The sequence below is a fragment of the Cicer arietinum genome, chromosome 7 (assembly GCF_000331145.2).
Source record: "Cicer arietinum cultivar CDC Frontier isolate Library 1 chromosome 7, Cicar.CDCFrontier_v2.0, whole genome shotgun sequence".
Taxonomy (NCBI): Eukaryota; Viridiplantae; Streptophyta; class Magnoliopsida; order Fabales; family Fabaceae; genus Cicer; species Cicer arietinum.
The window spans coordinates 57,130,493-57,148,283 of record NC_021166.2 but is presented as its reverse complement, the minus strand read 5'-3'; the positions used below and the strand labels follow the sequence as shown (position 1 = coordinate 57,148,283).

General features: G+C 30.8%; 2 protein-coding genes and 1 long non-coding RNA gene across 3 annotated transcripts in view; all 3 read left to right on the top strand.

The window, feature by feature from the left end:
• The first annotated feature begins 215 nt into the window (after nucleotides 1-215).
• LOC101507977 (germin-like protein 8-14) lies at nucleotides 216-1,047 on the top strand. Its single transcript, XM_004510411.4, has one exon. The coding sequence runs from the start codon at nucleotides 234-236 to the stop codon at nucleotides 852-854; it is 621 nt and encodes a 206-aa protein (XP_004510468.1). The 5' UTR covers nucleotides 216-233; the 3' UTR covers nucleotides 855-1,047.
• A 13,838-nt stretch (nucleotides 1,048-14,885) lies between these two features.
• LOC101508289 (germin-like protein subfamily 3 member 1) lies at nucleotides 14,886-15,840 on the top strand. The gene has a single exon (XM_004510412.4). The coding sequence runs from the start codon at nucleotides 15,000-15,002 to the stop codon at nucleotides 15,633-15,635; it is 636 nt and encodes a 211-aa protein (XP_004510469.1). The 5' UTR covers nucleotides 14,886-14,999; the 3' UTR covers nucleotides 15,636-15,840.
• Nucleotides 15,841-16,768: 928 nt separating this feature from the next.
• Nucleotides 16,769-17,791, top strand: part of LOC105852579 (uncharacterized) — a 1,830-nt gene continuing 807 nt past the window's right edge. Inside the window, exon 1 of the long non-coding RNA XR_001144479.3 lies at nucleotides 16,769-17,096. This is a non-coding gene — a long non-coding RNA (uncharacterized lncRNA). The remainder of the gene's footprint in view (nucleotides 17,097-17,791) is intronic.

Genomic DNA, 17,791 nt, shown 5'->3' with positions numbered 1-17,791 from the left:
AAATAAAAATCAAGTTGGACTTGTCAATATGAATCTTTGACTAAAGATAACGTTGCGTTTAAGCACTTTTGCATGTAAACAACTCGTTCCACTTAATGTATTATAATCAATTATACCATATCTTAAGCCTCAAACATTGCAATAAAAATTCTTAATTAAGCATAAAAATAAACCACATTACAACTATATAAACACCATACAACTCTTCATTTTCATTCATCCAAAAATAAAAAATGATTTTAATTATTTTCCTCCTAACTCTTCTCACACATTCCACATCAAATGCATCAGTAGTAGATTTCTGTGTAGCAGATTTAACTTCTCCACAAACACCTTCAGGCTACCCATGCAAATCATCAGTAACAATTGATGACTTTGTTTTCACAAATTTCAAACCAGGAAACACATCAAATCCTTTTAAATCATCACTAACCCCTGCATTTGTTCATCAATTTCCAGCTATTAATGGACTTGGATTATCAGCAGCAAGGTTAGACTTAGGCGTCGGAGGCGTAGTTCCGATGCATTCGCATCGCGGCGCGTCGGAACTAATGATAATGGTTCAAGGTTTTATAACTGCTGGTTTTATTTCCTCTGATAACTCTGTTTTTGTTAAGACACTAACAAAGGGGGATATATTGGTAATTCCACAAGGTTTGTTGCATTTTCAATTTAATGCTGGAAAAAATAAAGCTACTGCTTTTCTTACACTTAGTAGTTCAAACCCTGGTGCACAACTTGTTGATTTTGCTTTGTTTGGAAATAGTTTGAATTCTGCTTTTGTGGAAAAAACTACTTTTCTTGATCACGCTCAAGTTAAAAAACTTAAGGCTGTTTTTGGAGGGAGTGGCTAGGTTTAATTGTTTTGAGTTATGTTGTTTTATGTCCAAACTCCAAACCAATACTTTGTGGTTCTAAGGTTTGGAAATTGTTTAGTCATTGAATTCCACCAATAAAATTTGTGTTTCTTTTTTTCATTTCTATGTTCTAATAAAAAAATGGCTATGATTTGTCATATTAATAAAAAGTCAAATTAAATTATATTCATTTCGTTGTTAAATGTATCTCTCTGATCTATTGACTAATGTATGTTTCTAATCTAGTGACTATAATTATATAAATAATGCAGATTAAATTTTATTGTTTATGAAATTATTCAATATTTCGATAAGAAAAAAATGAATTTTACTTTTTTTTTTTTAATCTTAAATATGAATAAAGTTTAATTGTAATTTTAATATCTATTATAGCAATTTCTTTATTTTAGACTCCTCATTTCACATTTTGTAATTTTGATTTATAGTTTTTTCTTCTTCTAATTTTTGAAATTGAACTGAAGTGACAAAATTTCGTGGGATGTTACTTTAATGATATAAATTGAAGTTTAATTAAAATATATAAAACCTTTAAAATTTAATGAATTCATATTTTGAACATAATAATTATTAATTAAAATTAATAATAAAATAATCAGATTAATTAAACAAACTAAATCTAAATCGTATAAGTCAAAGTACAACATATTCATCGTGCCCGTACCTCTCTTCTCCTTCATTAAACCCATATCTATTTTAATCAAACTCATTATTCACGCTAAACTCCTAAGAACCCTAGCCCCAAATTCATGTTCTAACCAATGTGAATCATCAAGAAACTGTTTCAAGATGAGTTCACCGGCAAAGGAATGGATTCAACCACAAAGGAAAAAGGGATCGAGAACCCTAGCCAAATGTGCAACAAGAGAAATCCATATTTAAGTTCTTAGATAAAAGCTAGTAATAAAATAATGATTTTATGTTTAAACATGTCTTTGATCTTTGTAATTATAATTATTTTTTATTTTGGTATTTGTAAGTTTTTTTGTTTGGTTCACATTTCTGCAAATATAGTTTAATTTTAAAATAATCATTTTATCCAACTTCTGTTACAAAAACTATAACGCTTTAAACCTAAATATAATTAAAACATAACTTTTTTTAACTTAAAAATAAACCTCAATATAATTAAATTATAAGATTATTTAACCTAATATTAACCCAAAATATTTCATTCTTCTTCCCTAAAAAAACCTAAAACTAACAACTTCAAAATGGTTTCTTTTAAAATTGTTGGTTCAAGTTTAGAGCATCAACACTGATAAGTTAATTGCAAGATAGCAATTTGTATTATATTATCAAAGATAGCGAATATATTAAGATAATATCGGTGAGTTTCTTTTGAAATTGTTGATTCAACATTTTTTTAGTTTTTACCTTCTATAATAATCTTTTCAAGGTAAAACCTGCTTTGGGAATTTGTTGGTTGACCAAAATTTTCAATTTGTTGACCATATTCTTGGTGGAACTGAAACTACTGGAAATAAATATGATACCAAGGAAGTTGAAGCTAAAAAACATGTTGTGAGTCGCTACCTCAAATACCATATAGCCAATGGCAGACCAGTGAAAGTCGAGTCCCATGAAATATAAAAAATAGCTCATGAGATCATCTCTAAAGGTATGAATTTAGATGAACATTATAATTGACAAACTACCCCTTGCTTGGAAAATATTTAAAAATTGTCTCAGACATAAAATAAAAGAATTCTCACCTAGAGAGTCTGATAAGCCGCCTCAAAATTAAGGAAGACTCCCGTAAGCAAGACAAAAAAGATGAAGTATTCGTTGTTTCAAATAATAAGAAGAAATTCATCGGAGTAGTTCTGAAGTTAATCAACAAACAACTTAAGAATTAAAGCTGCAATAAAAAGAACAAAACAAGGATGAGAACCCCTCCCAATTATAAGGCAACAACCACATCTTAGAAATGACTCTATCCAACCATTTATCTACTTTATATGTGGGAAATAAGGTCATATGGCACACAAGTGTAGAAATAAGCCAAGTTATGCTCAACATACTAACTTGATAGAAGAACAATTTATTGCTATGATAATTGAAATCAATATTCTTGGTTGACCAGATGGATGGTGGATAAACACTAGAGCCTCTTGCCATGTTTGTTATGATCGTGCTATGTTTAAAACATACACTGCTACTGAAGATAAAAAAGTGTTGTTGGGAGATTCCTACACCTCTAATGTTACTGTTATTGGAGATGTGAAATTAATAATCACCTCTCGAAAGACCTTAATTCTGAAAGACGTATGCACACTCCCAAAATAAGGAAGAATTTGGTTTGTGATTTTCTTTTGAATAAGGTAGGGTTTGAAGTAACAATGTCGATTTACAAGGAAGGGGGATTTGAATTGTAAATGCACCTTTTAAAAATTCATGTTAAAAACTTAAGAAAATAACTCAAGATTGATCTTGGTTGTGAAAACAGAAAACGGAGAACGTTCTTGTTTTTAACCAGAAAACGGAGAACGTTCTTGTTTTTAACCAGAAAACGGAGAACGTTCTTGGTTAGTTAAAATCAGTAAATCAGTTTATGTATTTAACTTGATAATCAATCAAACTGAAAGTAAATAGATAAGGGAAGAGATACCACACAACGATATATCCTGGTTCACCCAACCCGGGTTACGTCCAGTTCTCACAGCCGTGAGATTTTCCACTAAGTGTTTAAAACAAAGAGCCTTCTTGATTTTACAACACCTAGTTCAGATCAACCTTGATCTGCTACAAAGTTAAAACATTTCCACCCAGAAAGGAGTTCAATCAATTCACCTATCAACCTTGATAGGATTTCTTACAATCTACACAAATTATATTAAACTCTTATAATTTGAGTTTTACAATAATGATGAGATTGCTTTGTTAGAATCTGAGAAGGCTCAACACTTGTTTGAGTTCTGATTCTTTGACAGAAAAATACACGAGAATGATTCTAGGAATTGAATGGGAAAAATCAGAATTGATTTAATGTATGTGTGTGAGAGAAATTCAAGTATGATTGAAATGAGTAATGAATTTTCTTGGTACTTGAAGCTCTGATTTTTCCTTGAGTTTGACCTTTCATTTATAGGCTTTTTAGAACATTTAATATTGGTCAGAAGAGTTGTTGTTAGAGCTCTGTCAGATTTGACCAAAACCAATATATTGGAATAAAAATATTCCAACCTTTGAGCATAATTTGAACTTTGTTGACTGGGCTGGTTTCTTTGTTCTTGATCAGATTTATCTTGTGTTTAGTGATCCTTGAAGCTTTATATGTAATTATTGATGTTACAGCTTCGATCTGGAGCCTTGATTCTGTCCAAAACAGTTTGGTGAATGATTATAAACTTCTGTAGAAGTAAGGAGATCAATGCTAAAATTCTGCAGTAACGGAGATTGATAATCAATCTGGAGAAAGATGTTTGCTGCTGAAGATCAAGTATAACAAGCTGGAGAATGTTTATCAGTCGTGAGGCTGATGTTGCAGTGTTATCTTGATTAATCAAAATGCTGTCAAGAATGTTCAGATCTGTCTGATCTTGCTAATTTGTGATCTTCTCTCTTTCTAATTCGAGTAGTTTCTTTGAATCTAATCATCTCATTTTGTTCCTTACCAAGTGATTATGATATATATGTAAAATCCATAGGCTAAAACTTCTTTTAACTAGTGGAGATTGATTGGTTTTGGAGTTGTGATGATCATTCTGAAATTGGAGAACATTCTCTGTTTTCCAGATTTTACTAAGAATTTTCTCCTTTCTTGTTTGTTTAGATTTTGCTTTTCATGCTGATTTATTCTTGCTTTACTTGGATCCTATCTTTGATTAATACACTTAAACACACATGTTAAATGTCAAAACACTTAGAATCATAATTAACATTCTTAATTAATTTTTTGTTTGTTTTCATCAAAACATTAAATTGAGATTTTGTCTCAACAATCTCACCCTTTTTTATGATGACAAACATGTTAATTTAGATTTTAATTCTGATTCTAATTTTAATCAAAGAGAGCTTAAAAACTCCCCCTCAGAATATGCTTCAGATTTTTTAACCAACATAAAATCTAAAATAATTTTCCCCCTTTGTCAACACAAAAAGATTGGGGAATACAAAGGAAATGTATACTACACATAGAAAACAATGAGTAGATTCCAGTTTTAAGAAAAATAAAATTTTCTAAAAACTCTCCCTGAATATTTTGAAATTGATATCCTTCAAAATTCCAAAACACAAACAAGATGTCTCTTTGCTCTTCTTTCACAACAGACAACATTTTAATTTGAACATGATAATGAGTGCAAGGGAAGCAAAATGAATGTGATATCATGTCAAGTATAATTTGTCTCTTTACAAAATATTTTTATGCTAAAAAAGTTTGTATTTATAAAAAACAATCAAAGAGATTTGTTCACATAAAAATTGATTTTAATGACATAAAAAGGAGAATTTATAGAAAATGATTTGAGTTATATGAATGAATTAAATAGTAATCATGATCAGAATATACCTTGATAAGATCCAAAGAAGCACTTGAATTAGACATGAGGACAATGTGAATATGTGCTTCTTCTAAAGGACGACCATTCAAACTTGTTACTATTCCTTTGATCTGATGGCTGACTTTCATCAAGACTCCAATAGCAGTAACTTTGGCACCATATCCTTCCAATTTAGTTCTTCCAATAATTTGATCATGAGATGTTTTTGGAGGAAATGTCAATAATGAGATATGTGTAAGAGTGCTGAAAACTAAATGGTTCAAACTCATTTAGAAGTCGTTGATGCTTTTTCAACCATGTCATCTTAATAGAAAACATTATACTTGATTGAATGTTACATATAAACTGTCAATAACATTCTGGAGAATGTTCTGCTTTTCCAGAGAATGTTCTGCTTTTTCTGGAGAATGTTCTACTCTTCAGCAGAATGTTCTGCTCTTCTGGAGAATGTTCTACTCTTTTACAGAATGTTTTGCTTTTCTAGAGGATTTTACATCTATATCATCAGCACTTGTCTGACTTATGTCAGAACCTTTGATCCTAAGTGTAACACCCCGTTTTTCAAAGCGAGGGTATATATATTTTTTTTAAAGTAATTAAAAACGAACAAAGATTTAAATCAGAAAATGCCTTTGGATAAATAATGGAGTCATTATAATTTACAAACAGCGGAAGAGTTTCTCCAATTATAAATCCAAAACATTTACACAACAACAAATGGTACATGGAACCCATTCAAGTAAAAAGTCAAACTGACAATATTAGTATAAGTACAGTTTTCCAAACTAAAAATACTCCAATCCAAAAAGAAGGACACCTAGTTCCTATACATCATCCTAATCTGATCATCCTACCAAAAAGCTATACACCCTGAGTATCTCCACGCGCCCCGTGAGATCCTCCTAATGTAACTGCAATCACGCGTTCCCATCTCCATTCCCGTCCGTAGGGTACGAACCGGCAGGATCGTCCTGACTCTCATCTGAGGGCAAATCCCAGATTTCCACAATAATTGTAAAGGGTCACCAACCGAAATTAACAGATAACACATAACATTTAAGTTTTAAATGCACAAAATAACCTTTCAACTAAGCATGCACCTTAAAAGGATTTTCCATATGCTAAAAGTTCATATAATGCTTGTCAATTAACAATGAACTCAAAATGAAGTTCTCAAACCATCAAGTAATACATAACGGACCAAAGCATTGATAAATCAATTGAGCAATCGATTATCTAACTCAAAATAATGATCAAAACAAAATATTAAGTAACCGAGACATTAAGAGATTCCCCATTCTTAACGCCCAGTTTACTTAAACGGTTTTCAAAACAAAATATTAAGTAACCGAGACATTAAGAGATTCCCCATTCTTAACGCCCAGTTAACTTAAACGATTTTTCTTTAAAACAAAATATTAAGTAACCGAGACATTAAGAGATTCCCCATTCTTAACGCCCAGTTAACTTAAACGATTTTTCTTTAAAACAAAATATTAAGTAACCGAGACATTAAGAGATTCCCCATTCTTAACGCCCAGTTAACTTAAACGATTTTTCTTTAAAACAAAATATTAAGTAACCGAGACATTAAGAGATTCCCCGTTCTTAACGCCCAGTTAACTTAAACGATTTTTCTTTAAAACAAAATATTAAGTAACCGAGGCATTAAGAGGTTCCCCCTCCTTAACGTCCAGTTAACTTAAACGGTTTTCAAAACAAAATGTTAAGTAACCGAGACATTAAGAGATTCCCCCTCCTTAACGTCCAGTTAACTTAAACGGTTTTCAAAACAAAATATTAAGTAACCGAGACATTAAGAGATTCCCCGTTCTTAACGCCCAGTTAACTTAAACGATTTTTCTTTAAAACAAAATATTAAGTAACCGAGGCATTAAGAGGTTCCCCCTCCTTAACGTCCAGTTAACTTAAACGGTTTTCAAAACAAAATATTAAGTAACCGAGACATTAAGAGGTTCCCCCTCCTTAACGTCCAGTTAACTTAAACGGTTTTCAAAACAAAATGTTAAGTAACCGAGACATTAAGAGATTCCCCATTCTTAACGCCCAGTTAACTTAAACGATTTTTCTTTAAAACAAAATATTAAGTAACCGAGGCATTAAGAGGTTCCCCCTCCTTAACGTCCAGTTAACTTAAACGGTTTTCAAAACAAAATGTTAAGTAACCGAGACATTAAGAGATTCCCCCTTCTTAACGCCCAGTTAACTTAAACGATTTTTCTTTAAAACAAAATATTAAGTAACCGAGACATTAAGAGATTCCCCCTCCTTAACGTCCAGTTAACTTAAACGGTTTTTAAAACAAAATATTAAGTAACCGAGACATTAAGAGATTCCCCCTCCTTAACGTCCAGTTAACTTAAACGGTTTTTAAAACAAAATATTAAGTAACCGAGACATTAAGAGATTCCCCCTCCTTAACGTCCAGTTAACTTAAACGGTTTTTAAAACAAAATATTAAGTAACCGAGACATTAAGAGATTCCCCCTCCTTAACGTCCAGTTAACTTAAACGGTTTTCAAAACAAAATGTTAAGTAACCGAGACATTAAGAGATTCCCCCTCCTTAACGTCCAGTTAACTTAAACGGTTTTCAAAACAAAATGTTAAGTAACCGAGACATTAAGAGATTCCCCATTCTTAATACTCATTTAACTTAATGGTTTTCAAATTCCACACAACACAAACTCAAACAAATTCTCACATCAAAACATATCAATTCATTTATTCACAAATCCAACCATACACATATCAAATTTCATCAATGTAAACAAAACCTAACTCTAAGGTTTTTACCCATAACGCACTAGTTTCGTTTTTCCCCAAATCGATACATTTAACCCTAACAAATTCCTTCCCACACAACTACAGATAAGTCCCTAATGCAAGCTAGAAGTTTGGAAGGAGCCCTTACCTCAACGTTAGCTTTAACGTGCGTTTCCGGTACCGCGAGTAATTCCGGTAAAATCTCCGCTCGCAACGCCGCTTCCAAATTAGTTCACTAGCACCGTAGCGTGGTGGTGAGCAACTTTCCCTTCTATCTCTTCGAGAAATGAGGTTTGGATCTAGAAGAAACGGAGGGGTTTGTGTTTGGATCTCAAAAACCGTTTTTCTTCGTTTTCGAATCAAAGAGGAAGAGTGGAGTTGCGAAAACCTTGATCTAACTCTCACCCAACCTTGGGTTACTAGTTTTGAAGAAAAGAAAGTGACGAAAATGAAAATGGGAGAAAGGAGGGAATTTGGCCGCGGGAGAGGAAGAAGACGATGGAAAAGTTGGGTTTTCCTTCCTTTCTTTTTCTTTCCTTTCTTCCTTTTTCCTTCTTTCCTTTATATACTCTTTTCTTTTCCTTTTCCTTCCTTCTAGTTTTCCTTTCTTTTTCCCCCCAAACAAACATATATAAATATAATAAATATAACTTAACAAATATCTCAAAATCTAGATATTTGTTAAATTACCGTTTCACCCGAAACGCCTTAAATTATCCGTAAAGGATTTATCGCAGTTAAATTCAATTTATTTATCGACGAGAAATTTTAATTGGCATCAAAATATCTTTTTGATTATAAAACTCCAAAATATTATTAACTTTGGCTTAAAAGCCTCCGAGCCAAAATCCAAAATACACCAAAAATACATAAATGGTACTTTAAAATTATGGGTCTTACACTAAGCGAGTTAAACTCACCAATAGAGTCTATGAATGTGTATTCATTGAGTATGCATTAAACAAAAAAATGTGTATGTTTTATGACCTAAATGTGAAATTGATCACAGAGTCAAATAATGTTGACTTCTATGAAAATAGATTCCCTTTCAAATTGAGAAATAGTGGGGGTAGCGAACCAAGTCACGTTCTAGTGATGTGGAACATTGAAAACAACAAACAAGACAAAACAGAGCCTCAAAGAAGTAAGAGAGTCAAAGTTGCTAAAGATTACGGACCCGGTTATACAACATATACCTTAGAAAAGGATCTTGCAAATCTTTAAGAAGTTATGTTATCTTTGCATGCAAATTTATGGCAAGAAGATATGAACGATGAAATAGACTCTCTCGATGGAACTGTTGATAAATACAAGGCTTGACTTGTAGCTAAAAGCTTTACAAAGAGAAAATATATATTTCTTAAACACTTTTTCACCGGTCACTAGAATTACATCAATTAGGGTACTCATTTCACTTGCTGCTATTCATAACTTGGTGGTGTACAAAATGGATGTCAAAACTGATTTTCTAAATGGTAACTTGGAAGAAGAAATCTATATGGAACAACCTAAAAGTTTTGTGATTCATGGACAAGAAAACAAAGTTTGTAAGTTAGATAAATCTTTGTATGGTCTTAAGCAAGCTCCTAAACAATGGCATGAAAAGTTTGATAACTTGATTATATCAAATGAGTTTACAATGAATGAAAGTGACAAGTGTATTTATTATAAATATGAAAATGACATTTGCACTATCTTATGTCTCTATGTAGACAACTTATTCATATTTGTTTCAAACATCCATGTTACAAATATTATGAAATCATTGTTGTGTAACAACTTTGATATGAAATACATCGGAAAAACGAGTTTAACCCATCGAATAAAAATTACTAAGTCATAAAAGGGAATTTCTTTGAATCAATCTCACTATGTTGAATGTAAACTTGTTTGCACATCATATGATCCAAGTGTGAAACTTTTCAAAAACACCAGTGAATGTGGTAGACAAACTGAATATGCAAGCATCATTGACAGCCTCAGGTATGCCACTGGCTGTACTAGACCCGACATTGCCTACATCGTGATACTATTGTGCAGGTTAACCAGTAGATCTATTATGGAGCATTGACACACTATCGAAAGAGTCACAAGATACCTTACAAGGACCGTGAGTCTCATATTACATTATCAAAGATTTCTTGTCGTCATTGGAGGATACAAAGCAACAAGTGACTATTGTTGATTGGAATACTTTATCAGATGACTCCAAAGCAATGGGTGACTATATTTTTAGTATACCTGATGGTGTTATATCTAGGAAATCGAAGAAACAGACGATATTGACTCAGTCCACTATGGAGTTTGAAATGATAACATTAGCTACTGCTAGCGAAGAAGCAAACTAGTTGAGATTCTCGATAGCCGATATCCCTTTATGGGAAAAACCAATGGCAGTTGTGTTGATTCACTGTGATGGTACCGCATCTATTATAAAGATTGAGAATTTTTATTACAATGGTAAGAGACAACATATATGTCGTAATCCCAACACAGTTAGAGAGTTACATTCTAAAAGAGCTGTTATAGTGGATCATGTATATGATGAAAATTTAGCAGATCATTTGATGAAAGGATTAGCTAAAGAGAAAATCCTAAATACATCCGAAAGGATGAACTATTGTCTATAGATCAATAAGTCACTCATGATGGTAACTCGACCTAAAAGATTTAAAATTTCATAAATTAGGTTTAATGAGTAATAACAAGTCGTGAGGTAATATGAGATGAACATGCTATTATAAATCTAAGATGCGTGATTCCTCAAGTAATGATATGATGAAATAATGGAAACTCTTAATGAGATCTATACTTTATGTGGAGTGGTGTATCTAGCTACAATATCACTCTTGATAGACTTGTCTATGTGAATGTGAAAGTGGGCCGCTTTCTATGAAATTTTGACGCAGAATTGCTAGAACGCTCACTATACTGAGATAGTCATGCAAGACCTTTAATGCAGAGACTTTTGAGAATACATCTTAAAAAAAATGTTGTATGTGAGTTTGATGTCAGAGATAGAGTTTAAGACTACGAGTTACTCTTATTGAATATGAATCTCACTTACTATGCAAAAGTTCAAGTCAGAAGATACGTTTGTTTATGCACGATCTTCTATAAGTGTTTGACGCTATTTCAGAAACACTTTTTTTTAAATTCAAGAGGGGGATTGTTGGAAATGATATTGAAAACCATATAGTTAGTTTGTGTGAATTGAAAAAAATAAGGAAGTCTCACATGGATAACACACATTAATAATGTTTATAAGGTGGAAATATGCAAATTTGGATGTGCATCAAATATTCGAAAAATAAAATCAAAGATTTTAACCTTTTTTTTTTTTTTATCTGGACTTGAGTTTGAACTAAGTGGTATATTAATTTTAAGTATCCAAAAAATAAAATAAAATATTTTTAAGTGTGTGTGTTTTTCCCTCTAATATTTACGTTCTATACTTGTCCTCCATTCAACAATTAACAATTGATTCGATCAACTCTTTTCCCCATTTTGCGTGTTAGTTTTGCCAAAGGTCATTACTCAGAGATTTTGACACGACAGTTTATGTGTATCCCGTCAATTGAACTGCGTTTGTTTTTCTCTCGTCAGTTGCAGAATTTTTCTATAAATAGAGGAGTCCGCTCAAATTCCCTCTCTGCTTTATCTTTTATTTCTTTCTTCTGAGTTATGATAATAATATAGTAACATATTGAGCTCTTTTGTTCCAGCTAAACTGAAAAACAACAATTATTAACAATTATTGATTTCTTTCCAGCAGTGTTTGTGTCGTCATCCTTTATGAACAAGGTCGCCAGGTTGTACATTGCGTGATTGTGATCTTCTGGATAATATATGTAAAATAGTGACATTGTTCATGGATTTCAACAGCAATCCTAGTTCACACCTATATGAAGCCTCGCTGCATCTCTAACTTCCTGCCTTAAAATATAAACTAAATCCGTAAGAAAACAAACAAAAGTAACTGCTTGCACATTTGTTACATTAATTAGTCATTGGCATTAAATTTTTACTATTTTTATTTAAATGTTTAAATTTAAATTTATTATCTAAATTACCTCACCTCATTTAGTTATATAAAAAGTGACATTTAATTTTAAAAAATAAACGTTAAATTGATTTAGTATTATTTTTTTAAATACCTCAACTATATTGAAAAACTAAGAAAGAGACAAATTTACATCTGATAAGTGAGTAGGATCCAAGAAAGGAGGATGATTATTGAGATTTTAAAAAAAATATAATATTTTATTTTTTGGTTATAATATTTTTAAGAAGAATTTTAAAAATAAAGTTTCAAATAAAAAATTAATTTAAATAATTTAAAAAAAATCATTTTAAGTATTTTATCTATTCACTAGAATTTTTTTAGGATAGTAAAATTTTGAAATATAATTAATATCAATTTAAAAAAAATTCATCCATTAAAATTATTTTTAAAATATATCATTTTCTCAAAAAAAAAAAATTTTATCATGTTAAAATATTTAATAATAAATATTTAAATTATTGAATTCAAAATTACATTTTTAATTAATTACAAATAAATATAAAATAAATTTTACTATTTTTAACAAATTATCATAAAAGTCATTTAAAAAAAATATGAAATTAAAATTACTTTTAATTAAAAAAATGAGTGGCCTTATTCATATATCCCCTAACAAGATTAAAAAAATAAAAAATCTAAAACACATCTCAAATCTCATTATTCCTTCAGGATAGAACAAGCATATACCACCAAGTCTTCTCCTCGAAAAAACTTTTGTTTAAGTATATCCGTCCCAAAATAGATGAAAAGAGTCAAAAAAATATGGTGAAAAAAATAATAAGTAAAATTTGGCTTATGTTTTGTTACAATTTAGTTGGGTCAATTTAGTATAGTTTATTCTTTGCCATGATATGTATATATACAGGGTACGATACTGGTACTAAAAATTAGTATGGGTATGAGATACGATATTTTATAAATAATTAAAGTATAGGTATGTTAATAAAAGATATGATTTTTTTATATAGTTTAAGTAAGAGAGTTAAATTATTAAATTTATGATACAAAATTACAATAAAAATTTAAAAAAAAACAATTATGTTCATTTATAATAATAAATTAAATGAGTGCATAATAGAAGAGACAAAATCCGCTTTCGATCTACTGTTGTGTCTAACAACAATAAGTGATGCCCACAAACTTATGTACATTCCACCTATATATAATTTACTCATGTGCAAAGGTAATATAAAAAATACTATTTATAAATGGGATTGACTTATTACACCAAAAGTAACTATTCACAATGTTATACAAATTAAAAACATTTTCATTTTTTTTTAAATTGTATTGTATATAATATATATACTATTTCAGTACACCAAGAAATCTTATTATATTTGGCAATTGAGATTAATTATAGTTTATAAACACACAATCCTTAATTCATCTAGGTACCATTTTTATAAAGTGCAAAATGGCGAAGACTTATACAAGAATCAAAAGCAGACAATAACACTCAAAAGTGAGTAATACATACTTGAGATCGGAATACTAGTACCATATGAGAAAATAAATCCACCGAAGTCTCAATCACACATGAGGGTTGATATATCGATTAAACTCTTAGTAATAATTAGGGACTACTATTTAGGTACACCAAAAATGCCTTAAACTCAACTAAGAGTAGTTTACAAACATTAACACTCATCGATAGGATGACAATGAGTAGGGTACTATAATATTCGTCTCCATCTCCGCAATTTAAAAAAATATTTATACTTGTGTCCGTACCCTTTTGGATATCAACTTTAATACTCGTACTCTTACCCTCTGGGTACTTAAGTGTTCGTACCTATACCCATTACCCACGCTTTAACTAAAAAATTGATAAATAAATGATATCGTTGTGATTAAATTTAAAAATTATTCAAATATCTTAAATCCAATCATAAAATATTATAAATCAAAATATTTTCTAACTCAAAGCATTTCAAATGAACACTCGTTACAATACATATTTAAATATCTATGATAATATTTTATGAAGTTGTAAGTCATACGACAATATTATCTGAGATAATTGATACAAAGTTGCAAGTATAATTATAAAGTCACGATTAATAAGATATAACTATTAGTTATAAAATCGCATTACCTATTTATCATATTCAGATTTTTAAATTTTTTGCAAACTTATGTTTTAATTATAAATATTGTGGTGGTCTAATGATATTAATAGATGTTAAAACATAAAAAAAACAATTAATTAAACTAAACACCTAATATAATAAATAAATGAATAAATAAATAACTAAATAAATGAATAATATGTTTATATAAGTGAGGGTGCAGGGCGGATACTATAGTACTCGTATCCGCACCCATACCCGCTAAATTTTGCTGGTAATTATCCATCCTCATGCCCATACCCATTATGCAGATTTTTACTCTACCAATTGTTGATTTTTACAGGTACCCACTGGGAGATCTGGATCTAATTGTCATCTCTACTCATCAATCCTCTAATGGGTATTTTCAATAAAGACAAAATCATAAAAGCTTATCCAAGATCTAAAATTGACCATAGTTAAAAAGGTGGTGATTTGGAGTTGATGTGGAAACATATACTTATTTTAATTCTTCTTATATAATCACATCACTTATCAATTATATGATATCTTTTGCATTATCCCTCCACGCTTTCTCTATAATTATTAATCAATCATTCTGCCAACTTGCAAGAATACCTTTCCATAAATAGCAACCCAATTCCAACATTCCTTCATACCAAATCCAATAATTAATCATCAAACACAATAATAAAATGAAAATGATTCACACACTTTTGCTTCTCATTCTTCTCTCACAATCCACAACCTTTTCCCATGCATCTGTCCATGATTTCTGTGTAGCTGACTTAAAAGCTCCAGAAACCCCAACCGGCTACCACTGCAAACCTCTAACAAACATCACCGCCGACGATTTCGTCTTCCACGGCTTCGTCGCCGGAGACACAAAAAACACATTCAACGCCGCACTCACCTCCGCATTCGTCACCGACTTCCCCGGTGTCAACGGACTCGGAATCTCCGCAGCCCGACTAGACATCGCAGAAGGCGGATCGATCCCCATGCACACGCATCCCGGGGCTACGGAGTTATTGATAATGGTTAAAGGTGAAATAACAGCTGGATTTATGACAACTAGTGCTGTTTATTCGAAAAAATTGAAAGTTGGTGATGTAATGGTTTTTCCACAAGGGATGTTGCATTTTCAAGTTAATTCTGGTAAAGGAGAAGCCACTGCTTTTCTTAGTTTTAGTAGTGCAAACCCTGGTGCTCAATTGCTTGATCTTCTTTTGTTTGCTAATAATTTGTCTTCTGATTTCGTTGCACAAACTACTTTTCTTGATGTTGCACAAGTTAAGAAGTTAAAGACTCGTTTTGGTGGAAGAGGATAGGAATAAAATAGGGTATTATTGTTTATGATAATATATTATATATTATCATAAACAAGTACTTGAGTGACTCACTTGTTTGCTTGTGTGTTTTTTTCTTTTTTCATTTTGTTTGTATGTTTGAGTTATCTCAAAATGGTGTCGAGGATTCACCAAGCTTTGTAATAAAAGTAAAAATAAATAAATTTGTCTCACGTGAATTTTTTTATTTTTTTATTTTTTTACTTTCTATATATCTCTCCTATTTTTTGGTAGGGAACACTACTAGAATTTTCACCTATAGTGACCGATTTAGAGACCGAATATTTTCAGTCACACCAGCGACCGAAATAGAGACCATAATTTTGAATTTAGAAACTAAATATTTTTTCGTCACTAAATCGGTCGCTAATGAAATTTAGTGACTGAAATCGCAACTGAATTTTAGTGACAAAAAATTCAGTCGCTAAATATTACTAATAGAAAATTTATCTTTCACACTAGCGACCAAAGTAGAGACTGAAATTTTAAATCTTAAAACAAAATATTATTTTGTCACTAAATCGGTCACTAACTATTTTTTAATTACATAATTTAATTTTCTTTATTAATAAAAAAAGAAAAATGTGAAATAATTTTTGTAGACAAAATATTTATAATATTTAACTAAAACTAAATGTGTCTCTAAAGTAGTCACAAATATATTTTAGCGACCGATTCAGAAACCAATTTATTAGCGACCGATTTAGAGATCAATCAAAATCTTTTTTCTTCTTTTAAAACTAGATTTTTCTGAATCTCTATATCTAAAAAAAATAAATTTAACGACCAATTTAGAAATTAAATATTTTTTATTTAAAAACAAATACATATCATAAAAAAAAATTATTTTAAAATAATTAAAAAAGAAAAATGTGAAATAATTTTTGTAGACAACATATTTATAATAGTTAACTAAAACTAAATGTGTCTCTAAAGTAGTCATAAATATATTTTAGCGACCGATTCAGAAACCAATTTATTAGCGACCGATTTAGAGACCAATCAAAATCTTTTTTCTTCTTTTAAAACTAGATTTTTCTGAATCTCTATATCTAAAAAAAATAAATTTAACGACCAATTTAGAAATTAAATATTTTTTTTTTTTTTAATGAAATCTCACTTATTCCTTTCATTTTCTTAGTCTCCTTCTTTCTCCCATGTCTCGCGCTCTCTCTAAACTCTCCCCCAAATCTTTATTCTCCAAATCGTTCTAACTCACTATAACCAAGATTACTGCTAGCTAGCCTATTGCCTAGAGCCAAGCTTCGACTGCGACTGCTTGTCACTTTTGGGCGCCTTCTTCCATCACTCGAGAAATTCAGCACCGTCAAAGATCTCTTGATTCCTCGCGGCCGGGTTGGCTTGGAAGCAAGCTACATGTCGCCTATCTCAACCCGTTTCTTATTATTAGTAAGATAGGTTGCCCCTTGCTCTTTGCTCCAGGTAACCCTATCTTCTTACTGCAAGATACTACCCTCTTTTGTTTCTCTTTGAATTAAACCCTAATTTGATTCTTGATTAAAACAGTATTTTGTTTCCCTATGGTTTTTACTGTGTTTATCTTTGTAATTTTGAGGTGTATGTTTATCTTTTTTTTCCCTACTCAACGATGAATGTTCCATGTCATTAGAACAACCTTGCGAAATCATATTCAACAAAACCTTTTCTACCTATCTTGTCTCTCAAAGTGTGAATGTCTGCAACCTGATTTGGTTAAACTCCCTGTTGTCTTTATTTTGCAGTTGAAAAATAATTTGGAGTTTGTTGTTTTTGTCTTTGGATTTTGCTGTCAAAATATTAGATTTGGTACCAATTTTTTGTCTTTGGATTTTGCTGTCAAAATATTAGGTTTGGTACCAATTGCACTCTAATATGCACATTTGATTTAATTTCATTTCTTTTGCTTAAGGTACTGTGATGGATTGATTAAATTAAAGCAGTATTTTGATCAATTTACACATAAAACAATTTTAAGTTTAATCTTCACATAAATTTCGTATAAAAAATGGCAATTATGTATCTCTTGTTGGTAACAGTTATCAACTTATCATCAAAGCTAACTAATGACAATTTTCATTTAAAAATTATGTATGTTATTGGAAATGACTAATGGTTAATGCGATTTTAGATCACAAATT